General features: G+C 54.1%; 1 protein-coding gene across 5 annotated transcripts; it reads right to left on the minus strand.

Moving 5' to 3' along the window:
• Positions 1–680: 680 nt before the first annotated feature.
• Positions 681–19,246, minus strand: PPARD (peroxisome proliferator activated receptor delta). Of its 5 annotated transcripts, none has more exons than XM_082296020.1 (8): positions 19,228–19,246; positions 16,469–16,557; positions 6,457–6,685; positions 5,625–5,776; positions 4,788–4,926; positions 4,002–4,204; positions 3,221–3,674; positions 681–2,820 (listed from the first exon to the last, which is right to left on the minus strand). In XM_082296020.1, exons 3-8 carry the CDS (start codon positions 6,584–6,586, stop codon positions 2,573–2,575), a joined length of 1,326 nt encoding a protein of 441 aa, XP_082152146.1. In that variant the 5' UTR covers positions 6,587–6,685; positions 16,469–16,557; positions 19,228–19,246; the 3' UTR covers positions 681–2,572. The 5 variants fall into 5 exon arrangements, with proteins under 5 accessions (XP_082152146.1, XP_082152147.1, XP_082152150.1 ...); XM_082296021.1 differs by lacking the exon at positions 19,228–19,246 and adding an exon at positions 17,526–18,771; XM_082296024.1 differs by lacking the exon at positions 19,228–19,246 and having other exon boundaries at positions 3,221–3,635; positions 16,469–16,619.
• Positions 19,247–20,549: the final 1,303 nt, after the last annotated feature.

Raw genomic sequence — 20,549 nt, forward strand, 5'->3', positions numbered from 1 at the left:
TTAATACTTTGCGAGAAGCCAATACTATATGTTTATAACACTGTGGATTTCACTTCTCAGTTCTCTCCCCCATCCCACTGGGAAGGGAGGGAGTGAACGGGTGGGTGATGTTTCGTTGCCTGCTGGGGTAAACCACACAGGGTCCCCAGCCAGGTACCCTGGGCCCCCTGCCCAGCAGCACCACGGCTCCGTGTGCCGCCAGCTGCACGGGAGAGGCAGCGAGCACTGGAACAGCTTCCCCCAGGGCACTCAAGCCGGGCAGAGGGGAGCCCGGGGATCTGCAGCTGCTCCCTGCAAATTCTCAGGTGCTACGGCACAGCCAAGGGCAGCGCCAGGTGCCAGTACGTGACTGCCCTGGAGCTCATTCTTCCCCATTTCGGGCCGTTTTCACCTCATTTCCAGCTCCGCCCGCAGCATTTGGGGCAGGACACACCCAGCTCTGAGGTTGGGATCCTGCTCAGGACTGGCTCTTTCTACTGCTTTAGGTTTGCAAGCAGGAAAACCACAGCAGGTATGAGATCTGGGAATTACAGAGCCCCAGGAATCATGGCAAATCCCTGGAAATCACAGCAAATGCCATAGCCTCTGCTGGAAATCCTCCCACGGACAGCCCCCAGGTGCTGAGAGAAATCCCACAAATACAGGCTGGACGCTAAAAGGTTCTTAAATATTTAGTTCAGATTTATTTAAAGTCAAGTCAGTTTGTGGACACTATTTATATTATTAAAAACACTTGGAGGTTTGTACTTCTAGCAAAAATATACATTTCAGTTTGAGGGTTGTTATGCTGTCGAGGAAGGAAGAGCAAAAAGTTTCCCAGGTGATGGGCACGAGTCCTGCATTGTGGCCCCGGTGGGGACACCACCGGGGCTTTGGGAAGGGCAAATCCCCCAGGCTCCGACCAGCACACACACGTCTCCAGTGCCTTCCCCCAGAGGGCTTCAAAGTGCTTCAGAAACGGTAATTCCCAACACCCCTGCGAGGTAGGGAGGGGAGGGGGTGGGCGGGGAAACTGAGGCACGGCAAAAGGAGCGGAGTGTGGCAGCAGGGGGAGGTTTGGGACCGGCCAGCCCTGTGACGGGGAGGGAAAGCCCAGTGCTCTTCCCCTTTGGGTTTTAAAGGAATTATTGCACCAGGGAAATCTGCTATCCTGAAGAGGAGGAAAGTAAAATAAAACTGAATAATTTGCTCCCACAACCCCTCCTTGGGAATACCAGTATTTTAATAAGGCTGCTCAGGACACACGGGACTACGAGCTGCAGACAGGGAAGTGTTGCTTCTTAGGTCAGACACCATTATCCTGAAAGGGAAAGTGAGCCCTTCCCAGGTCCATCCTCCCCCCCACCCTGAGCCCAAGCGACACAGCCCCCCACACCAAGGGCCTGGCCTGGCCCAGGTGGCACCGTGGTGTTTCACTACAGCTGTGAGAAGTTGTGAGGTAAAGTCCCAGAATGGTGCTGGGTTCAGGCAGACCCCGAAGCCTGGACCTGTTCCCACTCTTGGGAGCAGTGGCAGAGGAGGACTGGCAGCTTCCCTGACACAGCCACGCTCGCTGGGAAGCTGCTGCCCATTGTGAGCATCCCAACCATCCCCTCCCTGTTTATAAAGCAGCTGCAAAGCTCTCTGCAGCCAATGCACTAACAGATCCCCGTGCTCCTGCTCTGAGCAGAGAGCAGGTGACAATCCAGGTCCCTTTCACAGAGGGGAAACTGAGGCAGGACACCAAACCCCGAGGAGCTCAAGGCCCCTGACCCTCTGCGCACCTTTTTTGTAACTCACGTCTGTGCAGAACAGCCTGTGGAAGCCATGGATTCTGTGCCTCTGCTCTGAAGGTGAACTTTAAGGAGTCAGATCCTTTCCCTCCCACTTCCCCATCCCAACCTCTCTCATACTGAGGTGCCAAGGGACACATTCCCTATGGAACGAGGGCACCAGGAGCAAAGGCTTGCACACAGCACCCAGGAAGGCAGAGCTCACACAGTCCTGCTGGGAGACAGGAACGCACTGCAGAGCACAGCGGGGCTGCAGCTGAGGGTCTCTGCTGGGACAGCCCCTACCCGTGTTCAAAGACTCTGGGGCTGTTCTTTGGGTAAGAGAGAAACATCCTTTCATCACACTGTCCCAGACTTCACGGCTCACGTCTTCGGAGTGCAAAGGAACAAGAGAATACAGACACACTGTGAGTGCTGCTGTCGGCCCCGCTGGCCCCTGCACCCCCTTGGCCCTCCCAAGGACCTGAGCTCCCCACCCTGGGGACCCGGGGTGCCACAGGAACCTCGCTGCCTGAGCCATGTAAACTGGGAGGCCGCTCTGCTCTGGGAGCAGCCAGAGCTGGGCCGTAGGAACGGGAACAGCAGCTTTGCAGATTTGTTAGTGTGTGTTAACGGAAGCTCTGGCCGAGCAGGAGGCAGCTGCAAATCCTGACGGCATCTCACCCTATGTACCGTATGTCAGGGTCATGTAGAAAAGAGTTTCCAGTAGGAGAAATGGAAGACACTGGGAAGGGTTTTCTTTGTTTCTGTACAGAGTCGTGATGGGAATCCATGGCTTCATTCTCATAAATAACAGGTCCTTAGTACATGTCCTTGTAGATCTCCTGCAGAAGCGGGTGCAGAGATGTCTCTGTCTCTGTCTTCTTGATCTTCTGCACCAGCTGGGCGTGCTCTGTCACCAGCTGCCGCAGGTCAGCCATCTTCTGCAGCAGCTTGGGGAAGAGGTACTGGGCATCTGGGTGGTTGGACTGCAGGTGGAACTCCAGTGCTCGCAGGATGTTGTCCTGGATCTCCTCCACCTGCTTCACGTTCATCAGGCCAGGGCGGTCTGTGGAGAGGAAGCATGGTAGCTGCAGGGTCATGGTGCAGCCTTCCAAAGTACACGCTCCTCCTGGGGAAAGGGAGCTGGGGACTGTAACCCACCCACCGGGACTTCAACCTCATCAGCTAGAAAGGGGAGAAGTGTGCCCTTGGGCAACGTATCCCACAACAGCACATGAGGAGGAGATGCCACTTCTACATTGCTTGCTGTTGGTCCAAGCTCGCCAGGCATCACCGCCACAGAGAAACTTTGGTTTTGGAAGTGTTCAGTTCTTCTCTCACGCCCCTGAGACATCCCTGGCTGACCTCAGGGCCAGCTGCAGCTCAGCTCCCCTAGCCCCCTCTGAACCACCTCTAAGGAGGCAGAACTCTTCCTGACCCTGGCACGGCCGAGGGCACCCGCTCACCTCCACACAGGATGATGGCAGCCACAAACAGGGACAGGTCACTGTCATCCAGCTCCAGCGCGTTGAACTTCACAGCAAACTCAAATTTGGGCTCCATGATCTCATTGAAGGGCTTGCGCAGGCTGCGCAGGAACTCGCGGGTCACGAAGCCGTTCCCGTTGGCCACCAGCAGCCCATCCTTGTTCATGATGGAGGCCAGCATGGCGAAGATGGCCTCGTGCACCCCGTACTTGAGCAGAGTCACTTGGTCGTTCAAGTAGAGGCCGATGAAGCTGGGGATGCTCTTGGCGAACTCGGTGAGCTCCCGCACGGTCTCCACCGTGGTGCACTGGCAGCGGTAGAAGACGTGCACCCCGATCTCCTTGTAGGGGGGGATACCATTCACCAGCTGCTTCCACACCAGCCCCTTCTCTGCCTGCCACAAGGTGTCCATGTCATGGATCACAAAAGGCTGCTTGAACAAGAAGCAAGTTAGGAGTCTGCTGCGGGGACTCGAGGTGCTAGCTCTGCCCAGGACAGTCCTGTCTGCCTGTCCCTGTGCTGTGCCCTGCCTCTGGGGCTGACAGTGCCCAGGCAGTCTGCACCCACCCACCACAGCACAAGTCTGCAGAGCAATGGGATTTTTCCCAGCAAAGGGCAGGACATGCAGAACCCACCTGGCCACAGGTGGGAATGGTGCATATGGAACAGCTACGGCAGCAGGGAGATGTGCAGCATCTCCCAGGGAACAGTCCCCTGTGCTGGCCATGGCCAGCCCCACCTGCCCTGGGGGGGAACTTACTGGGGTGCTGCTGGCCTTCCCGGTCAGGATACCTCTTGCCTTCTTTTTGGTCATGTTGAAATTCTTCAGGTAGGCGTTGTAGATGTGCTTGGAGAAAGCTTTCAGGTCAGCCACCTGCGGGTTCTGGCAGCCGATCTCGCTCGCTGTCAGCCCTGCCACCAACTTCCTCTTCTCTGCCTCTGGCATGCGCCCGAAGCGGATTGCTGGGGAGGCAAAACTGGGGGTCAGGACAGCGGGGGGACCCCAGAAGATGCATCCAGAGAGGCAGGAGTTTGTTCTGCTGCTGCAGACAGACAGGTCTGCTGGAGAACACCTGCAGCTACACAACACAATGCTTCTCCAGGCTGCAGCTCCTCCAGCATCAACACCATGAACCAGCCACTGCTGCTTCCTCACACCAGACTCCCATCCCACTCCTCTGGGCTCTTGCACAAACCCCGATTCCCACATAAAACACCTTTGCTTGTCTGGATCCAAGATTCTTACACCTGAAGTCTGAAAATGCCAGCACAGAAGAACAATCTGCATGCCAGTTCCCTCTGGGCCAGTCCGTAAGGGACAGTCACATGCCAGCAGCTGTACTGCACGGTGGGAATAAACAGCCCCTTCTCATACAGAAAAAGGGGACGAAGAGTCAAATACTTGAAGCATTGGGTTTGAATGATCCCCTAGCAAGAAGAGCCATAGGCTACAGCACAGCAGGCCATGGGAGGCCTCCCTTCACAGGAGGGCAGCTGGCCCTGTGTCACCCAGCTGGCCAGGCCTGTGGGCAGCAGTGACACTCACCATTGTGTGACATGCCCAGCGAGAGGCATTTCTGGAAGCGGCAGTACTGGCACTTGTTTCGGTTCTTCTTCTGAATCTTGCAGCTCCTCTCACACTTCTCGTACTCCAGCTTCATGCGGATCGTCCGGCGGAAGAAACCCTGCAGGCAGGGAGCAGGGGGACATGGAGCAGCAGTGCCTGTGGTTTGGGACCAGGCTGGTTTGTTATCCCCAGGAGCTTCAGGGAGGTTCAGGGGGGTGAGGAAGGGGAGCCCTGGTCTCTCTGATGCAAGCAGAGTCTCTATGGAGAAAGGGGCTGCAGAGGAAGAAGTGTGGGGGGCAATCCATGCCTGGTGCTGTGTGACTGCCAGCAGCCCACAAGGAGGGATGGAGGAATAAGCCATGGGCCAACCCCAGCCTGCAGGAATGTCTGGCAGGACCTGGGCTGCTAATGCAACCCTGCTGGATCTGCTGCAGGGGAAAGAATTCCAGAATTCCAGGAACATCCAAGCTGCAGCCAATGATCCCAGGGGGATAAATATACAGCTCACTGCTGATCTGCAGCACAGAAACCATTTTTAAAAGCAAACTCAGGGTCCCTGTGGGGACAGATGGATTTGCCTTATACAGCAAAGCATGACAAGGCAAGGTTTGGGCCATACAGGTCTCAGCCACCTTCCCAGGGCAGCATTTGCTGCCTGCCTGTACTTGCCACATTCTAGACAGGTTCAATTGAGTTTTTTACAATCAATCCCGAATCCCTGTTTTGCTGCAAATCTGCTTGTGTGAGGAGGCAGCCCAGTCCCTGGGGTCTAAGCCCTGCTTGGTGCTGCTGAACCCAGCCCTCCCTGGTTCTCACCTTGCAGCCCTCGCAGGCGTGCACGCCGTAGTGGAACCCCGAGGCTTTGTCTCCGCAGACCCTGCACTCCACGTTCAGCGCTCCCAGCGCCGCCTCCTCGCAGCCCATCTGCAGCTGGTCCGACAGCGAGGGAGAGGAGCTCTGTGACAGGTCTGCAAACACACACAGGGACACGTCCTTCCATGTCACAGCCACGGGCCCAGCTCCTGGTGTGGCCAGCTCCTCCAGCCATGGGGCTGAGGAGGGATTTCTAGCCCTGTCCTGCCTGTCCCTGGTATCACATCTGGAATCTGGCACTGGCTGCAGGCAAATGCCGTGCGCAGAGCCAAGACTACCCCAGCAGCTCAGACTCCACATCAATGCTTCTTTATTCCCTCTGGCATTCATGTCCTGGCAATGAAACCCCAACCAGCAGATTTTATAATCCCTGGTTGGCTGGCTGCTGGCACAGGACATCCCAGCTGGAACATCAAGGCCTCTGGAGGAGCCTCTGCATCCACAAACCTTCTCTCCTACCTCCTACAACCACTTTGCACTGAGGACTTCAAGAAGTGTCCAAGGAAGCGTTCCCAAGCACCCTGGGAGGCCCCTTGCTCCCAAGCACAATGTTACCTACCTGTCCTTTTAATTTCAATTGCCAACAGCTGTGCAGTGATCTCAGAGGAAGAAATAAGCTCTCCATAACTTGGAGCATTATTTCTCAAAGGGAAGAGATTAAAACCAGCTGAACTCCATTCAGGGACAGATTCTCTGCCCTTGCAGCTGAGCATGCTGCCTGGGGGCTGTGGGTGCCTGGATGCTCCACAGGATGAGCACCTGTGGCTCCACTCACCTGTGTAGCTGCTTGAAGGCAGCGAGCCGTCTGGTCCTCCAGTTGAGTCTGAGGCTCCGCTTGTCACCATCACTGCCTCTTCCTCTTCCTCTTCCTTGACCTCAGGTACTTCCTCCTGTAGTTGTTCCATAATTGATCACCCCTCAGTGCCAAGACTGCAATCCCTGTCATAGCTCTGGCATCATCCGCGTCTATCCAAGATGGACCCCACCAGGCTGTTCCTGCTAGCCTGCAGGACATGGGAGAGAGGACACTGAGTGCCTGCATGGAGCAGCTCAGCAGCAGGGCAGTGTCACCAACCACACCAGTCCTGCTCTGTGCTTGCTCCTTGGCCAGTGAGACACGCAGAGCCGGGGCCATTTAAAGATCCCTTTGCACTCTGGAATAAACATTCTGTAGGACTCAAGCAAGCAAAAGCTCACAGAATTGTTCTTAAAGCCCAGCAGATCACAAACCAGCTCAGATGCCACCAAGGGACCCAGCTTGCAAGTCCCGTAGCAGAAACACTGCTCCAGACAATGTCCCCCAGAGCTGCCAGTGACCTGGGATGTGATGGTGACAGCCAGGGCCAGGGTCTGACAGAGCCAGCATCTCCAGAAGAATCAAAGCAGGGCTGGCTTCACCCTCTGTCCCTGCCCAGCCACAGCAGAGCTTGGGTTGGGAGCAGCAGCTGATCAGGGCGTGCCTTGCCCGTGGGTGGAAGATACTGGGGGAGCAGGGCTCAGTGCAGCAGCAGGCAGAGGCTAGAAGTGCCTGGCCCGTGCAAGCCATCTGCAAGACTGATGGCTTCCTGTCGGCCCTGCACTCACACTCCTTCCCGTCAGAGTGCTGCCAGTTACAGCCTTTGTGTTTGTTTTCACTTGGCTCCTCTGCCAAGAGCAGGGTTGAATGTGTTGCTGTTGCTCTGCGCAGCTGCTGGGCCGTGCTCAGCCACGGGGTCCAGCAGTGCGATCCCAACGGCCACACAATCCAACCAGTGTCTTAATCCTGGGTTTCCTGTGGGAGGAATGGCCCCATCCTCCCCCATGCACTTCCGCTCCTTGTTTGCCTTACTCCATCCCAAAGAGCCCACAAAGAGCTCCAGCCGTCCAAACGATGCAGCACCGGTACCGTGGCTATGGCAGAGCCATTCCCACCTCCCTCCCAACCATGCCACATCTTGATTCCTAAAATGACTCTTGCTTGAATAATTAATATCTCAAGCCCAGCTTATGTAAAGTTCCATCCACTTCCTTAAGAGAGCAATTTTTAAGTGGAGAAATACCCATCAGGAAAGCCACTGAAATCCAGGTTCAACCAAGAAAGCTTCAATTTGCAAACCCAAATTAAACTAATGCAGGATCTTGCAGGGGCCTCGTATAAGAGCAACCCCAAGCTCTGGGATGGTCTGTGCCCTGTGCCCAAGGCCACAGCACAGCTCAGGGCTTGCTGGGGGAGGGCAGTGACCCAGAACTCCCTGGATTTGTTTGCCCTCCCGCAGCAGACCCTCACACCTGGCACTTCGAACTTGAGCTGCAGCCAGCTCCTTGGATTGCTGGAAAGCCATCAAGGTCAGAGCTCCCTGAAAGAGCAAGGAAGCAGCTCAGGGAGAGAACAAAACCTGCAGGTGGGAGGGTGAACACAAACACGTTACAAAGCCAGGACACAAGTCACCCCTGGAGCTGGTGCTGCACCAGAGCCTGGGTCTCCTGTGGCTGAGGGGGCTTTGTTTTTTCCCTCCACACTGGGAATTCAGACTGCAGGACAGGTGGCTTTGTTTCCAGAAGAGGTACATTAGTGGCAACAGCGAGCACACTGGCCTGTGCTCCTTGGCAGCAGGAGCAGGCAGGGGGGTGCTCCCTTCCCATGCCTCCACATGAGCACTGAGGGACCATTGAAGGGCTGTGTTATCCTTGGCCTCTGCTCACACATCCCACGTGGTGGGACACGGCAGACAGGCAGGAAAACCTATTCACTGGAGATGGAGGGTAATGAACTTCATCCTTTTCAGGGTTATATATAAATGATCACACAACATCAGGGAAACACTTTTGCCTGGAAGAGCAGTTAGCAGGGGAAGCTTGTGGCAGGAGCAGCTCATCTACAGTGGAAAATCGATCCTGCAGGAGCTTAATGAGCAGCTCATTAAATTCCCTTCGTCCCTGGCATCCAGCACAAGCCCCTTGCTTTAAACCCACTGCAGACAGAGCTCTCTGCTTTGCCCCAGATGTCTCATGGGACATGTTGGAATAATTTGGGTACATCCCTGACATGCTGTCCTGCATCTGCTGGGTCTACTCAGGGCCATGTGCACCCAGGGCAGCAGCAAGTTTTTGGCATGCAGTTTTCTCCCCAAAACCCAAAAAAGCAACTCCAAAACTGTGCTTGGAGTCGGGCTTGGATGGGTGTGAGGAGGGGGAAAACAGAGGATGAGACATGGACAGACAGCTCCAGAGGGCCCCAGCTAAGGCTGCTCGTGCACGCAGGCATTACAGAAAGGATATGGATGTGAATCCCACCCTTTGAGAGTGGCTAGAGAGCCAGAGAGAGAAAAGCTTTTACCAGAAGGCTCCAAATGTGTTGCTTGAATATCTCCTTGCAGGCCAAGAGTTCAGGGGCCTGGGCAGAGGGGAGCTGCAGGAGCTCTTTGCACACCTGCCTCTCCCTTAGCCCTTCCTGTTTTCTAAACAACTGGGATAGAGGGAGAGGACTGGAAAAGAGGATTGATCTCACATGGGAGGCTGCAGCCCCAGCCTTTGGCAGATGAAGGGCCAAGGCAGTCGCTGCCTGGGTAAAGGGCCAGGCGTGGGCCGTGCCTGTGCACCCCTTGGAGGAGCCAGCCAGCTGGGCAGAGCCCCCAGCAGGAGAGGGACCTCAGCCCTCACCCCCGTGCCAGGTATAGCAGGGAGGCAGCAGGCAGAGACTGTGGAGATTCACCAAGGATTCACATGCTTCCCTCTGTTCCCCTGCAAGCCCTTCAGTGGGAATGGGGGTCCTGGGAAGCTGGCGCTCTCCAGAGGTTTGTCCAAAGTCTCTCCATCTGAGCGCAAGGAGGGACCTGCCCAGCCAGCACCGCAGCCCGGAATCTTTGTGGGACAGCACTGTGGGTGACAAAGGACAGCCAAAGGGCCCATCTCCACCCCAGGACCTCTCAAGCCATTTGGTGCCGCCACATCCAGTGGCCAAGTTGCCGGAGCAGGGATAACGTGGTCTGCTCCTCTTGGCTGAGTCCTGTACCAGAGCGCAGCACACAAACTTCGAGCTGCAGGAAGACTTGCAGAGATTTCTGCCTGCCGTGGACACCCACCCCTTTTTTTCCGTTTGGCAGCTGTCACAGGACGCTGATGGAAACAAGGATGGAGATTGTGAATTTCTTCCTAAGCATATCCAGAGAATCTAGCAAAGATGTTTTCCTTCCTCTTCCCACAGGATGGGAATGAGCAAGAGGGCAAGCATCTCATGACTTGCTCTGCCCTTGCCTCAATCCCTGTTTCAAGGAGCTTTGGTAACCCTGGCTGAGCCAGCAGCTTCCTCTGCAGCCAGGGCAGGGAGGGTTTGTTTGCTGGCTCTGGGCTTGGGCTGATGCCTGCTGGCTGCAAACAGCTTGGGCAACAGGTTTGTCTTTCCTAGAAGCTGGCATCTACGCCAAGCTAAACCATCAGTGGGAACAGGGAGAGAGACGTGGCAAAACCAGAAGAGGAAAAAAACAGGAATAGAAGTTAAAAGGAGATAAACCTTCAGTGTGGATTCCCTGCAAGAAGGCAGTACAGCTGACCAAGAGCCTCCAGTTCATCAACCAGCAGCCTGTGCCCCTGTGGCCTGGCAGTTCCCCTGGCAGCTAATACTGCTGATTAGCACGTAGACCCTGGAGCCAAGCTCAGAGTTTCCAGGCAAAGCAAAGCACCAAAGAAAGGTCCAAACCTCCCAAGAGTCAAGTCACAGAGCTGATCCGCTCAAAGTAGCTGTTCAAGTTACTGTAAAAGAGGTCATCAGGAATGGCAAAAGGAAACCAATATACCATGGGAGCATTCCTGGCTCGTGTTTTTATTCCTCTGGATAAGAATGTTCACCAAATTCACAGCCAAAAGAAACAGGAGGGGTGAGATGAGAACTCAGCCCTCCGTAGGGCAGCACTGTGATGCGCAGCACATTTTGAAATCCACAATTGAAAACTGACCTGAATCCATCAAGGAGATGTGATTGCTGCTGGTTGACCACCTTTTGCAGACTTCCCTCGGGTTGTGTCACTGCTTCCAAGATCTGCTGACCAAGTACCAGTTTCTGTTCCTCCTCCTATACGTCAGCTACTACTAATAAAAGCCAAATAAGAGCTAAGCAGATGCTGCAATACAGGAAAGGTAACTAAGAGTACAAAACAGGAGAGACGAACACTGAAAACATGTTTGTGTTTGCTCCTGGAAGATCAGCATACCCCCATATTAGCCAATGAGATCTCAGCAGTACTTAGTAGCCGAGTGTTTCCTCCCTTACTCAAAGTCTTGGCCGCAAGGCAGGCTACACACAAAAATAAACTACTAGAGCTAGCAAGGAAGAGCCCTCCCACACAGCACTGACCAGGACGGACATTCTGGGCCAGATTCTTCCCCTTGAAGCATCTGCGTAGATGTTGTTCCATGCCCCAGAGTCCAGTCCTGTGATTCTCTCTCCAAGGCTGCTCGGTGTGGACCACCTGTGCTTCCCCAAGAGTGAGCTGGGCTCACTAAGCAGTGGGGTGCTGCCAGAGCTGCCATTACCATAGCTGCTGCTAATTACTCAGGGACATGTGACACAGGGTGCAGGAGATTTCCCTCAGCTGCCTTGTGCAGCCAGGCTTGCCAAAATGAATCACACCTCTACTGCATGTTTTAACTCACCCACTTCCTGGGCACTGAGGGGGAAAAAAAAAAACCCAGCTCATTAAAAAAGGTTACAAAACTTGCTGGATTCTTCTCTTTTTGTACCATGATTGATGCTGTACCCAAAACCAGGTCATGACATTTTCCTCCAAAAGGAACTTGCTGCTGGCTTTGTTCAGAGTGCAAGAGGTATTGCAGACACAGGAAAAAAGCAGACTTTGGGCACTGAACTCTCAGCCATGTGCAAAGCAGGGTCTGCCGCGCTGCTCGTTCTCCAAGAGTTGCAGCCCTCCCTGGCTCCAGCAGCTCCAAGCATGCATGAGATGTGCTTCAAAATCTTGAGATACTGGAAGACAGAGGAGTCATCCCTCCACAGCTTCCCAGCAGAGGGACTCCCTGCCCTTGTGAGGCTCCGTGGCTGATGCTGCTGGAAGGGCAGCAGCAGGGCAGGCTGTGAAGAGCTGTGCAGTTGTTAGCTCTTACTTGTAGTGCTGCTCCATGACCTTCAGCAAATCTGGTCAAGTCCCATACCTCCATTTCCTTTATCATCAAAAAAACCTCAACCAAAACCAAAATCCACCACAAAGAAACAAACCCAGGATTTTTACAGTGCTTCCTTCCTGATCCTTCCCTGGCTGCGTTAGCTCATGGAGACGGTATGTTTTGGAAGTGCAGAGCAATAGATCAGTGCTAAGTGTCATTGTTTATTCCTGTATTGCAGATTTTGACACCTGTTCGCAGTCACACTTGCAGGTCTGGCCTGCCCGGCCCCTGGTCAGCTCCCTGCACTGCTTGTGACCATCTTCTCCTGTCGTACATTCCTGTACAAGGCATTTCCAGGATGACTTGCAGGAAATAAACTGGCACATCTCATTCTGCCAACTGCTGACTGGTATTTGTGTTTTGCGGTCAACTCAGGACAGCCCGAAGTACCTATGGCCAGGAGGGGCACGTGGGTCTCACCCACTGGAACAAGGACAGCAGCCAGGAAACAAGCAGGTATTGGAAAGGTGACACCACTGGGCCTTCTCAGTGCTGGAAATGGCACAGAAGTGCTGCTATTTGAGAAGATCGTTAAGTCTGGCAAGGAGAGAGGATCATCCCCCCACAGCCCAGCGCACAGCAGAGGTGGCTGTGAAACTGTGGCAATGCTTTGGGATCACGCTGCAAACCTGGCACTCACACCAGAGAAGCTGTCTGGGATGTATTCCCCCTTCCTTTACCATCCCAAAGGTGAGGAGGTTGGAAGCTCAGAACTCACTGAACCACTGTAAGATGATGCTATCCCAAACTGCTGAAGTCCTCTTGGCTGTACTCCAGGGCAGTCGGTTTGCTTAGGGACCCCTTGTCCTCCCGAACCTGAGCAGGACACATGGAAGGATCGGGTTTCAGGAACATCAGTAATTATAGAACAGGGCTGGTGAGGGAGGAGCTCACAGAAACAGCAACACCACTTCCCAAGGCAAACAGTGGGCACAGGGTGTTACAGACCCAGAGCAGCACCGAAATGGAACTCCAGGAAAGTGGTGAGTGGGACAAGCTGTGGCTCAGCACCGCTGGCGGTCAGGGAGGCCAAGTTTGGCAGTGCTGCACACACCAGGACCCAGGTTAGATTTCCCCAAAGTTTCAGGGTCACTGGGACACCAACAAGTGCCACCCCTGCTCTGGAAGGGGCAATCAGCTCCCCAGAAAAGCAATGGGGGCAGAAAAGCAGCAGTGAGCCGATGAGTCACTTAGGATCACACACATGCATGCAGCCTTCTGTCTGGAGCCAAACATCCAGCAGGCCCCTAGGTTTTATTGCTACGTTGCCAGTGCTCCCAGATCCAGGAAAATGCCCACAAAACCAGTAGCAAGCCTCCTCCTCTTTGCAGCAACAGATTTTATATCTGTTGGATCTGTTTAGATCTGTTGAACTAATCAGGAAAAAAAAAAAAATCCATCAGCCTGTAAGTTTTGTTATGTTTACACTTGGACTCCCAGAGAAGTGCTACTTGGTTTTGTAGACTTTAGCAAAATATCCTGGGCACCAGCCACGCTGCTCTGATCCCAGGATGCAGCTGACAGAGAGCAACTGTGCCCAGGCACAAGTTCCGATGATTCAGCAGGGCCAGGAACATGCGCAGCGAGATGGATCGAGCAGATTGCTGTGTCTGCTGCAGCTCCCCTTCAGCCAGGAAAACAGAGGGGTCCCAGTCTGACTGCACACATCTCCGTAGGAAAATCTCCAGAGAACACCAGAATCACTTTTCCACACAAACTAGTACAACACCCTCTCAGGGAACTAGATGGGAATGCTGTTTCCTTACTATTTTTGGCCACATTCACACAGCAATAGCTGCCTGGAGAACAGAGATTTCCCTGCCTTTTCAGCAGGGAAAGGAGCAGCGACCATGTCAGTGTGATCCTGCCAAGACTCACAGTGTGCTCTGACCGTTTGGATTTCTGCCTCAGCTCCCAGAAAACAAAACCCTTGAGCAAAGCATTCACACTTTTTGTAACATCCTCATGCCTTTGGCACTGTCTTGGGGGTACAGGGTGAGCCACAGAGCTCATGGTGAGCCAACAGCTACTGCTTCCTGACACAGCCAGCTGCTGGCAGCTCAGCAGGCTCCTCAAGTTCATGCTCACCAACAACCCTTTTCCAGAGATCCCCATGTCCCTAAGTTCCACAACATAAGGCCTACCCCAGAGACATGAGAACCCACGGATATTTTCAGAGATGTGGGTCTCTGAACATCAGCCCTTGTGGAGTTAACAGCTTTCAAGGGCCAACATCTCTAGTAGAATCCATATGAACAACTTAAAGGTGAAAAGCTGATTTGGGCATTTTCAGAAATATCCTAGATTGCATTATGATGAAATCAAGAGTTCCACTGAAAAATGTTTGTAACAAGTCAGGAAGGATAAGGATTTGAGCTTAGGTTCCCATCAACAAGATGACTGCACAAAGCATTGCCTATTTTGAAGCCATCTCACACAACCTCTGCCAGGAAAGGCCTGACAAAGCCTGTCCTAATGAGATAGGCATGTGTTTCCGCAGTAAAGTCTGTCTTAACAGCCCATCAAAGAAATGCTTCCCTATCAGCTCATCGGCCCTTTCAAATCACCAGAACCATTCCCTGTCTAGATCCCACATCTCTGTTAAGGGTTGAACATGCATGTTCTGGTTTTTGCTATTTCAAGCTCCAGTTCCCAGACTAGGGCAAATCAGGAAATGCAGCATGATGGCAACAACTTCTGGTAACATGGAGATTACCAGGCTGTGGCCATACCCCAGCCCCTGAGATGGGTTCTGGCTTGATCCAGCACCGTAACAAACACTTGTGTTTCTGGCTTGTGCTTTCATCCTGCCACTTCCTCCTCCATGGTCAGGATTCCCCTGCAAACCACAGACTCCCCAAAACTCAAAACTTCAAGCAGAGCCTGTCCATGAGGTTCCCAGGAAAGCCCCCCAACATCCACACACACATTTCAGAGCCCTTTGCAAAGCCAAATAGAAAGACCTGACCAAAACGATCCCAGATGTTCGCAAGCTCTTGGCTAAGCCTTGGAAAACACAGACATTTTCCAGACATTATGACTGAAACAGTGAATATTAAAGCATTTCAAGAAGTCATAATGAAACTAAGATACATCTCGAGTCAGTTCTGCTCTGAACCCTTCCTGCAATCAAGCAGGGCTCCAGTGAATGTCATCCCAAAACATATATTTTGGGGAGAATGCATTTCACAACCTCCTTGACCAAAAGGATTCATACTGGCATCAATCATTCCACTCTAAACCTCGCTTTGGGAAAGTAATTTCCCAGGCATTCTGCCGAGGCAAGCACATTTCAGAGTATTAAAAAAAAAATAAAACTAGCTCTACAGAAAAATCTTACTTGTCCTCACTATGGAATTCACTTCTGTTTGTCCAGACTTTCCCAGACTCTCCAAAATTACTGCAGCAGTGCACCTCTAGAAAAAGCAGAGATTACTCTGCAGCACCTGATGAGAAGCAGCAACAGAGCCCAACAAATCTGCGGTTATCAGTTTGTTCCTGCTCTAAGCAAAAGAGTCAGTACAAGCCACAAAACCCCTGACATCTAAAATGTCATAGCCAGGGCAAGCCAGGCTGGGATCTGACAGCAAATAACCTTTCAGGCATAAGCACTGTAACATCATCTCACCCAATTAAAACATCATTTGTATGTCAGGTTCTGTTGTTCAGAGGAGCCCAAGAGTCTCTTGTTGTGCCAATCCCTCAGTCTCCAAGATCATTTGCAGATTTCCAGTCCATAATTCAATAGCCACAGATGAAATATTCCCCAAAGGGCAACAAGATGTACTGTACAAAAATACGTATTTGTCAAAAGGCATCACGCAAGAAAGACAGAGCCCATAAACACCAGAAAGCAATTCTGTACAACAATGCTCTTCTGATCAGCAAAGCCTCATGGGGCTCATTATAAAATCCTCTCCACATGCTGTGAAGATCCTTGGAAGTCTGTGTCTTGAATACCAGAACAGAGACAGCGTAACAGTTGCACCAACATGACACAGAAACCCACAACAGCTCAACGCCTCAGACCTGTGTTGTGGCAAACACACACCCACAGCCACATGCAGACAGCCTCAGCACCGCTGATTCCAGGAATCACTTCAAGGGTCTGCAGGTAGGATGGTGCCCGCCCATGTCCCTGCTGACCACCTCCTCCAAACCCCTGTCCTGCCTCTGCCACGATCTGCCCAGCTTTGTCTGACACCGACAGACAGCATCGGCCCCACTGCCGGGTCGTGTGTGGGACTGTTGGGTGATCAGTTACCCACGTGCAGCCCTGGATCTCATATGCCCTCCCCATCTACAAGAGCCAATTTCAGTCATAAACACCAGCTAAATAATGAAATGTTATGTCACTTTGTTTTCTAAAGCAAGAGCCAGCTGAGGAGAACAGGATTAGACCATGGTCCTCACAGTGTATCCCTGAAGTAATCCATAAGATCATATTCAGAAACCGAACAAAAATAAGGTACAGAGTTTAAATTTAAAATGAAATTTAAGAAAGTTTAAGCTCATGGACAAAGTGAAACTTGCTGGAAGCAAACCGCTCTTCCCAGGCTCTTCCCTACCCCAAGTTTCTAGAAACACTGGTAAGTGCCTTGGTTGGTGGCCCACATGCAAAGGGGAAGGGTTACCTCTGCGGAGCAGCTGTCCCCGTCTGCCTGTCACCGAAAGCCACCGCTCGGTCACCATGTCAGCATGGACAGCCGAAACCTGGAGCAATCTGCAGAAGGACAGAGAGCAAGTTTCCACGGCTGTGCCGAAGGCCAGATATTTATGCCGCTGGGAGCACTGGGCTGGGTCCAGCAGCAGCTCTGAAATTTAAACACACACTCCCTCTTTCGTATGCTGCAGCCCTGGGCCAAGGTGACTCCAGGGGGCCGCTGCCACAGGCAGCATCTGTCCCAGGACCAGGAGGTAGAGCAAACCCTGGGGTGTCCAGCAGAGACAGCTCCATCCCCTCACCAGGGATGTCACCTTTGCCTTAAGTCACCTGCAGCCAGAGGCTGATGACCCTGAGCTCTTATGATAATGCACAGTTGATGCTAGAAAAAGGTCTGTGGTGGCCACAAGGCTGCTTGTTTACTCAGCTTGCTTAATCCACCTTCAAGAGGCTGCCAGAAAGTTCCTGCAACTTTAATGAACTTCCTCTTGGGTGGCTGAAACTTAAGGATTCAACAGAGTTCATTCACTCTTCTTGGTTTTCCTGAGAACTTTGCCTTGTATGAATTTCAGGCTCAAAAGAGAAGGAAGAGACTAATGCCAGAAAAAAAAATGGCTTATGAGGCTTTGAACTAGAGGACTTAGAGAAAACATGTTCTATTTTTAGACAGTTATGCAGACTAACTGGACTAAAACATTAAACAAAGATGTTGTGAACATGATGCTGTTTGCACCCACATACCCTCCTTGACATTACCCAGGCTTAGCTGCTCCTCCCACTCCGATGGAAAAGCCCCATCTTGTATTGCTGCCCTTGACATGGGACAACTTGTGAGGCAGCTGAGAACCAGCAAGAAACCAGCAAGAAACCAGCATCGCCAGCCCCTAGCAGGACGGGCAGCTCAGCAGCAACCTGCGAGTGCTGCGCTGAGAGTGAACCCTGAGTGCTGCACATCCTTCCAGGTCTGACATGGCAGCAGCAGCTGCAGCTGCCCAGGAGAGGATGAAAAAAGAACATGAATCCCCTACCTCAAAAGCTGAGGATCCCAGTGGCCTGAGTGTGGAGGGTGTTCCCTACAGGATCAAGGCACATCCAGAGGAGGGCACAAGTGTGAGATCCAAAAATACAACCCAAGTCCCTCGCACTGGAGCATCAATCACATCAGGATCGCCTGGTCAGTGATGTCAAAGTCACATCCTCCTGAAGGCAGTGATTGCCCTTGTTTAGAGGTGGGGGCTGAGGGCAGCCTAGAGCTCTGCCAAGTGTGGATCCAGCACCAGCCTCTGCCTCAGTGGGGCCACAAAAGTGCCCTCGGGAGCTTCACTTTCACAGCAGAGCAGGTTCCTCATCCCTTCTCTCCCAACATGGAAGACAGTTTTTCTAAACAATCCTGGCAAAGTTTCTCTTTAATCTCTCTGACAAAGAACAATATTAAAGTCATTCCAACCCCACTGGCACACCAGGAGTTGGCTTTCTTCACGTCCACCAGCAATAAAGCTCATCCTGATTCGGTAACACAGCATTAGCCTTGACACTGTCAACGAGGGCTGAATCACATGCAGGGAGTGCACAAATCACACCCTGAGCTCTCTCCCATTGCAGACCAGAGTGCTCAGTTGGTGCCAGAGATCTGAGAATTAAAACTAAATGATTGGCTCACGTTGTCCCACTCACAGCTAAATGCCAGGACATGCCCATCACACCACACACAAGGCAACACTTGCACCAGCTTGGCAGGGCATGGAGGGAACCTGCCAGCACATCCCACCTGGATGCTTCCTCTGCTGTCCCTGGCTGACACATGGCAAGTCATCAGGAAAACTCCCACCTCAGCCTGGAGCAGGTTTGTACAGAAAAGGATACTCTGCTGAAGGCAACACGGGATTTGCACGGAGAGGGCAGGAGGAGAGGAGAGTGGGGCAGAAACAAGAAACAGGACATGGGCTGTCTCAACCCACAGGTCACTGGTTTAGAGACCAACACTGCAACCAGCCCTGGGACTCTGATTTGTGGGGCAGCCACCGCTCAGACCCCTCTGCATCACCATGATGGGCACTGTCCGGACCCTATGGCACATCCGATTCCTTCCCACAGGCATCTCCTTCATCTGGGATCTCAGGGAAAGAGGGAGCAGACCGTGGAGATATGAGGGATGAGAAAGGACTCTCAGATCCTTCCTCCTGCAGCAGCCCCTCACCGGATGCTCTGCTAAAGGTCCATCCTGATCCTCCTGCTTCTCCTCCTTCCAGCCCCAGAGCTCTGCAGTGCCTGGTACCCTCAATCCCCTGGCGAATTCCCCCTCCACCACGCCACCCTGGCAAAGACGACGGGCACACTGTCCCCCTAAGCTTCCTCCCGTGCGGGCCATGTCCCGTCCTCAGTCTCCCTTGATTTCCCAAGAAGAACTACAGCCTGAACCCTAAAGCCACCGATGCCGCTCACGCCCCAGCTCCTCGCACCCATATCCCCTCTGCACCAACCCCTGCCCCAAACCCTGTCACACCCACAGCCTCTCACACCCCCCGCCCCTCACAGCCCCTCTCCCTCGCACTCCCCGTCCCTCACACATTCCGTCCCGCACACGCCCTGCCCCTCACAGCCCCCGTCCTTCACGACCCCGCTCCCTCACAGCCCCCGTCCCTCACAGCCCCGGCCCCTCACGACCCCGCTCCCTCACGACCCCGCTCCCTCACAGCCCCCGTCCCTCGTCCTCCCCCCGGTCCCGCTCACCTCACGCGCGGCCCCGCTCGTGTCGTCGCCCCCCCCGTCACCCCCGGCCCCGCGCGTCACCGCGCACGCCCTGACGCCACCGCACCCCGCGCGCGCGCGCGGCCAATCGCCGCCGCCGCCGGGGGCCTCGCGGCCGCGTCACCACGGCAACGGCCCCGCCCCCCCCCCCCCTCCGCGCCGCATCGCCCCCTGCCGGGAGCCGCCCGCACTGCACCCCGCGGCGGGAGAAAGGCCTCATGGGAAGTGTAGGCGCTGCCCGTGGTGGGCTCTAGGGGCGGGGCAGGGCGGGCGGAGCGGTCTGAGGGCGGCCCAATATGGCGGCGGCCGCGGCGGCGGTTCCGTGCGGGCGGCTCAGCGCCCGAGGAGCCCGAGCAGCGCCGGTGACCCATCGGCCACAGCTATTCGCACTGCGGCCCCCCTCGCGCCTCGATAGAAGACAATAGCCCAGCCTCGGGGCAGAGCTGGGAAGGGCTCACTGTGCTCAGAAAGCCCGTGCAGAATGGCGGGGTCCTGTGTCCAAGTGGTGCGGCCAGGATGGTGCGCAGCAGGCAGGGATCCCCACAAGGGGACGGCCCAGGGCTCAGGGCCGCCCCGCTGCGCCCCAGCGCCGAGCGAAGCGGGGAGAGCTGACGCGTTTGACCTGCAGCTCCTGCCCTGGCCGTGCCCCCGCTGTGCGTCAGCGCGGGCCTGGGCCGGGGCTGCCCCGCACCCGGGGCACACTGAGCGCTTTGTCCCGGGGCCCACGGAGCCTTCGGCCACGATGGAAAAAAGCTGTGGGAGAGAAACACTCTGAGACCGGGGGCAGCGCCGTGCGAGGCCCGGGAGGAAACAGATCATAATCTCCCTAACTGAACTCGGCTCATCTCCGAGCGAGTGCGCAGAGGTGGAGTTGATGCAGAGCTTGCTCCCGGGGCCTGTGCCAGAGGCGACCCTGGCTCTATGTCCCAGACAATAAAAACCCCAAAGGAACAGGTGGCTGGGACTGTATTTATACAGAGGTGCTTGAAAAACTAACCCAAATGATGGTGTGTTATTGGGGCTTTTTTGTTTAGTTCTGTGTCCCTCTTGGCCCTCCACACACCAACCCAAAATCTGCTGGTGGAGCCACTTCCCACAGCTTGTGGCTGATTTCCTTTCAAAGGGCTCTTTCACACAGGGGGAATCCAAACCCTGCACTGCCAAGGAAAGAGGGCTGGTGCCTGCAGGGCCACTGGTGTGTGGGGCAGGAGGTCTGTGGCCAGTGGCTCCAAAAGCTTTATTGCTTGTTAGTTTCTGCTAAGTGAATCCAGTACTGACAACCACCGCCAGGAAACACGGGGGTA

The sequence above is a fragment of the Coloeus monedula genome (genome assembly GCF_965178545.1).
Source record: "Coloeus monedula genome assembly, chromosome: 23".
Classification (NCBI taxonomy): Eukaryota; Metazoa; Chordata; class Aves; order Passeriformes; family Corvidae; genus Coloeus; species Coloeus monedula.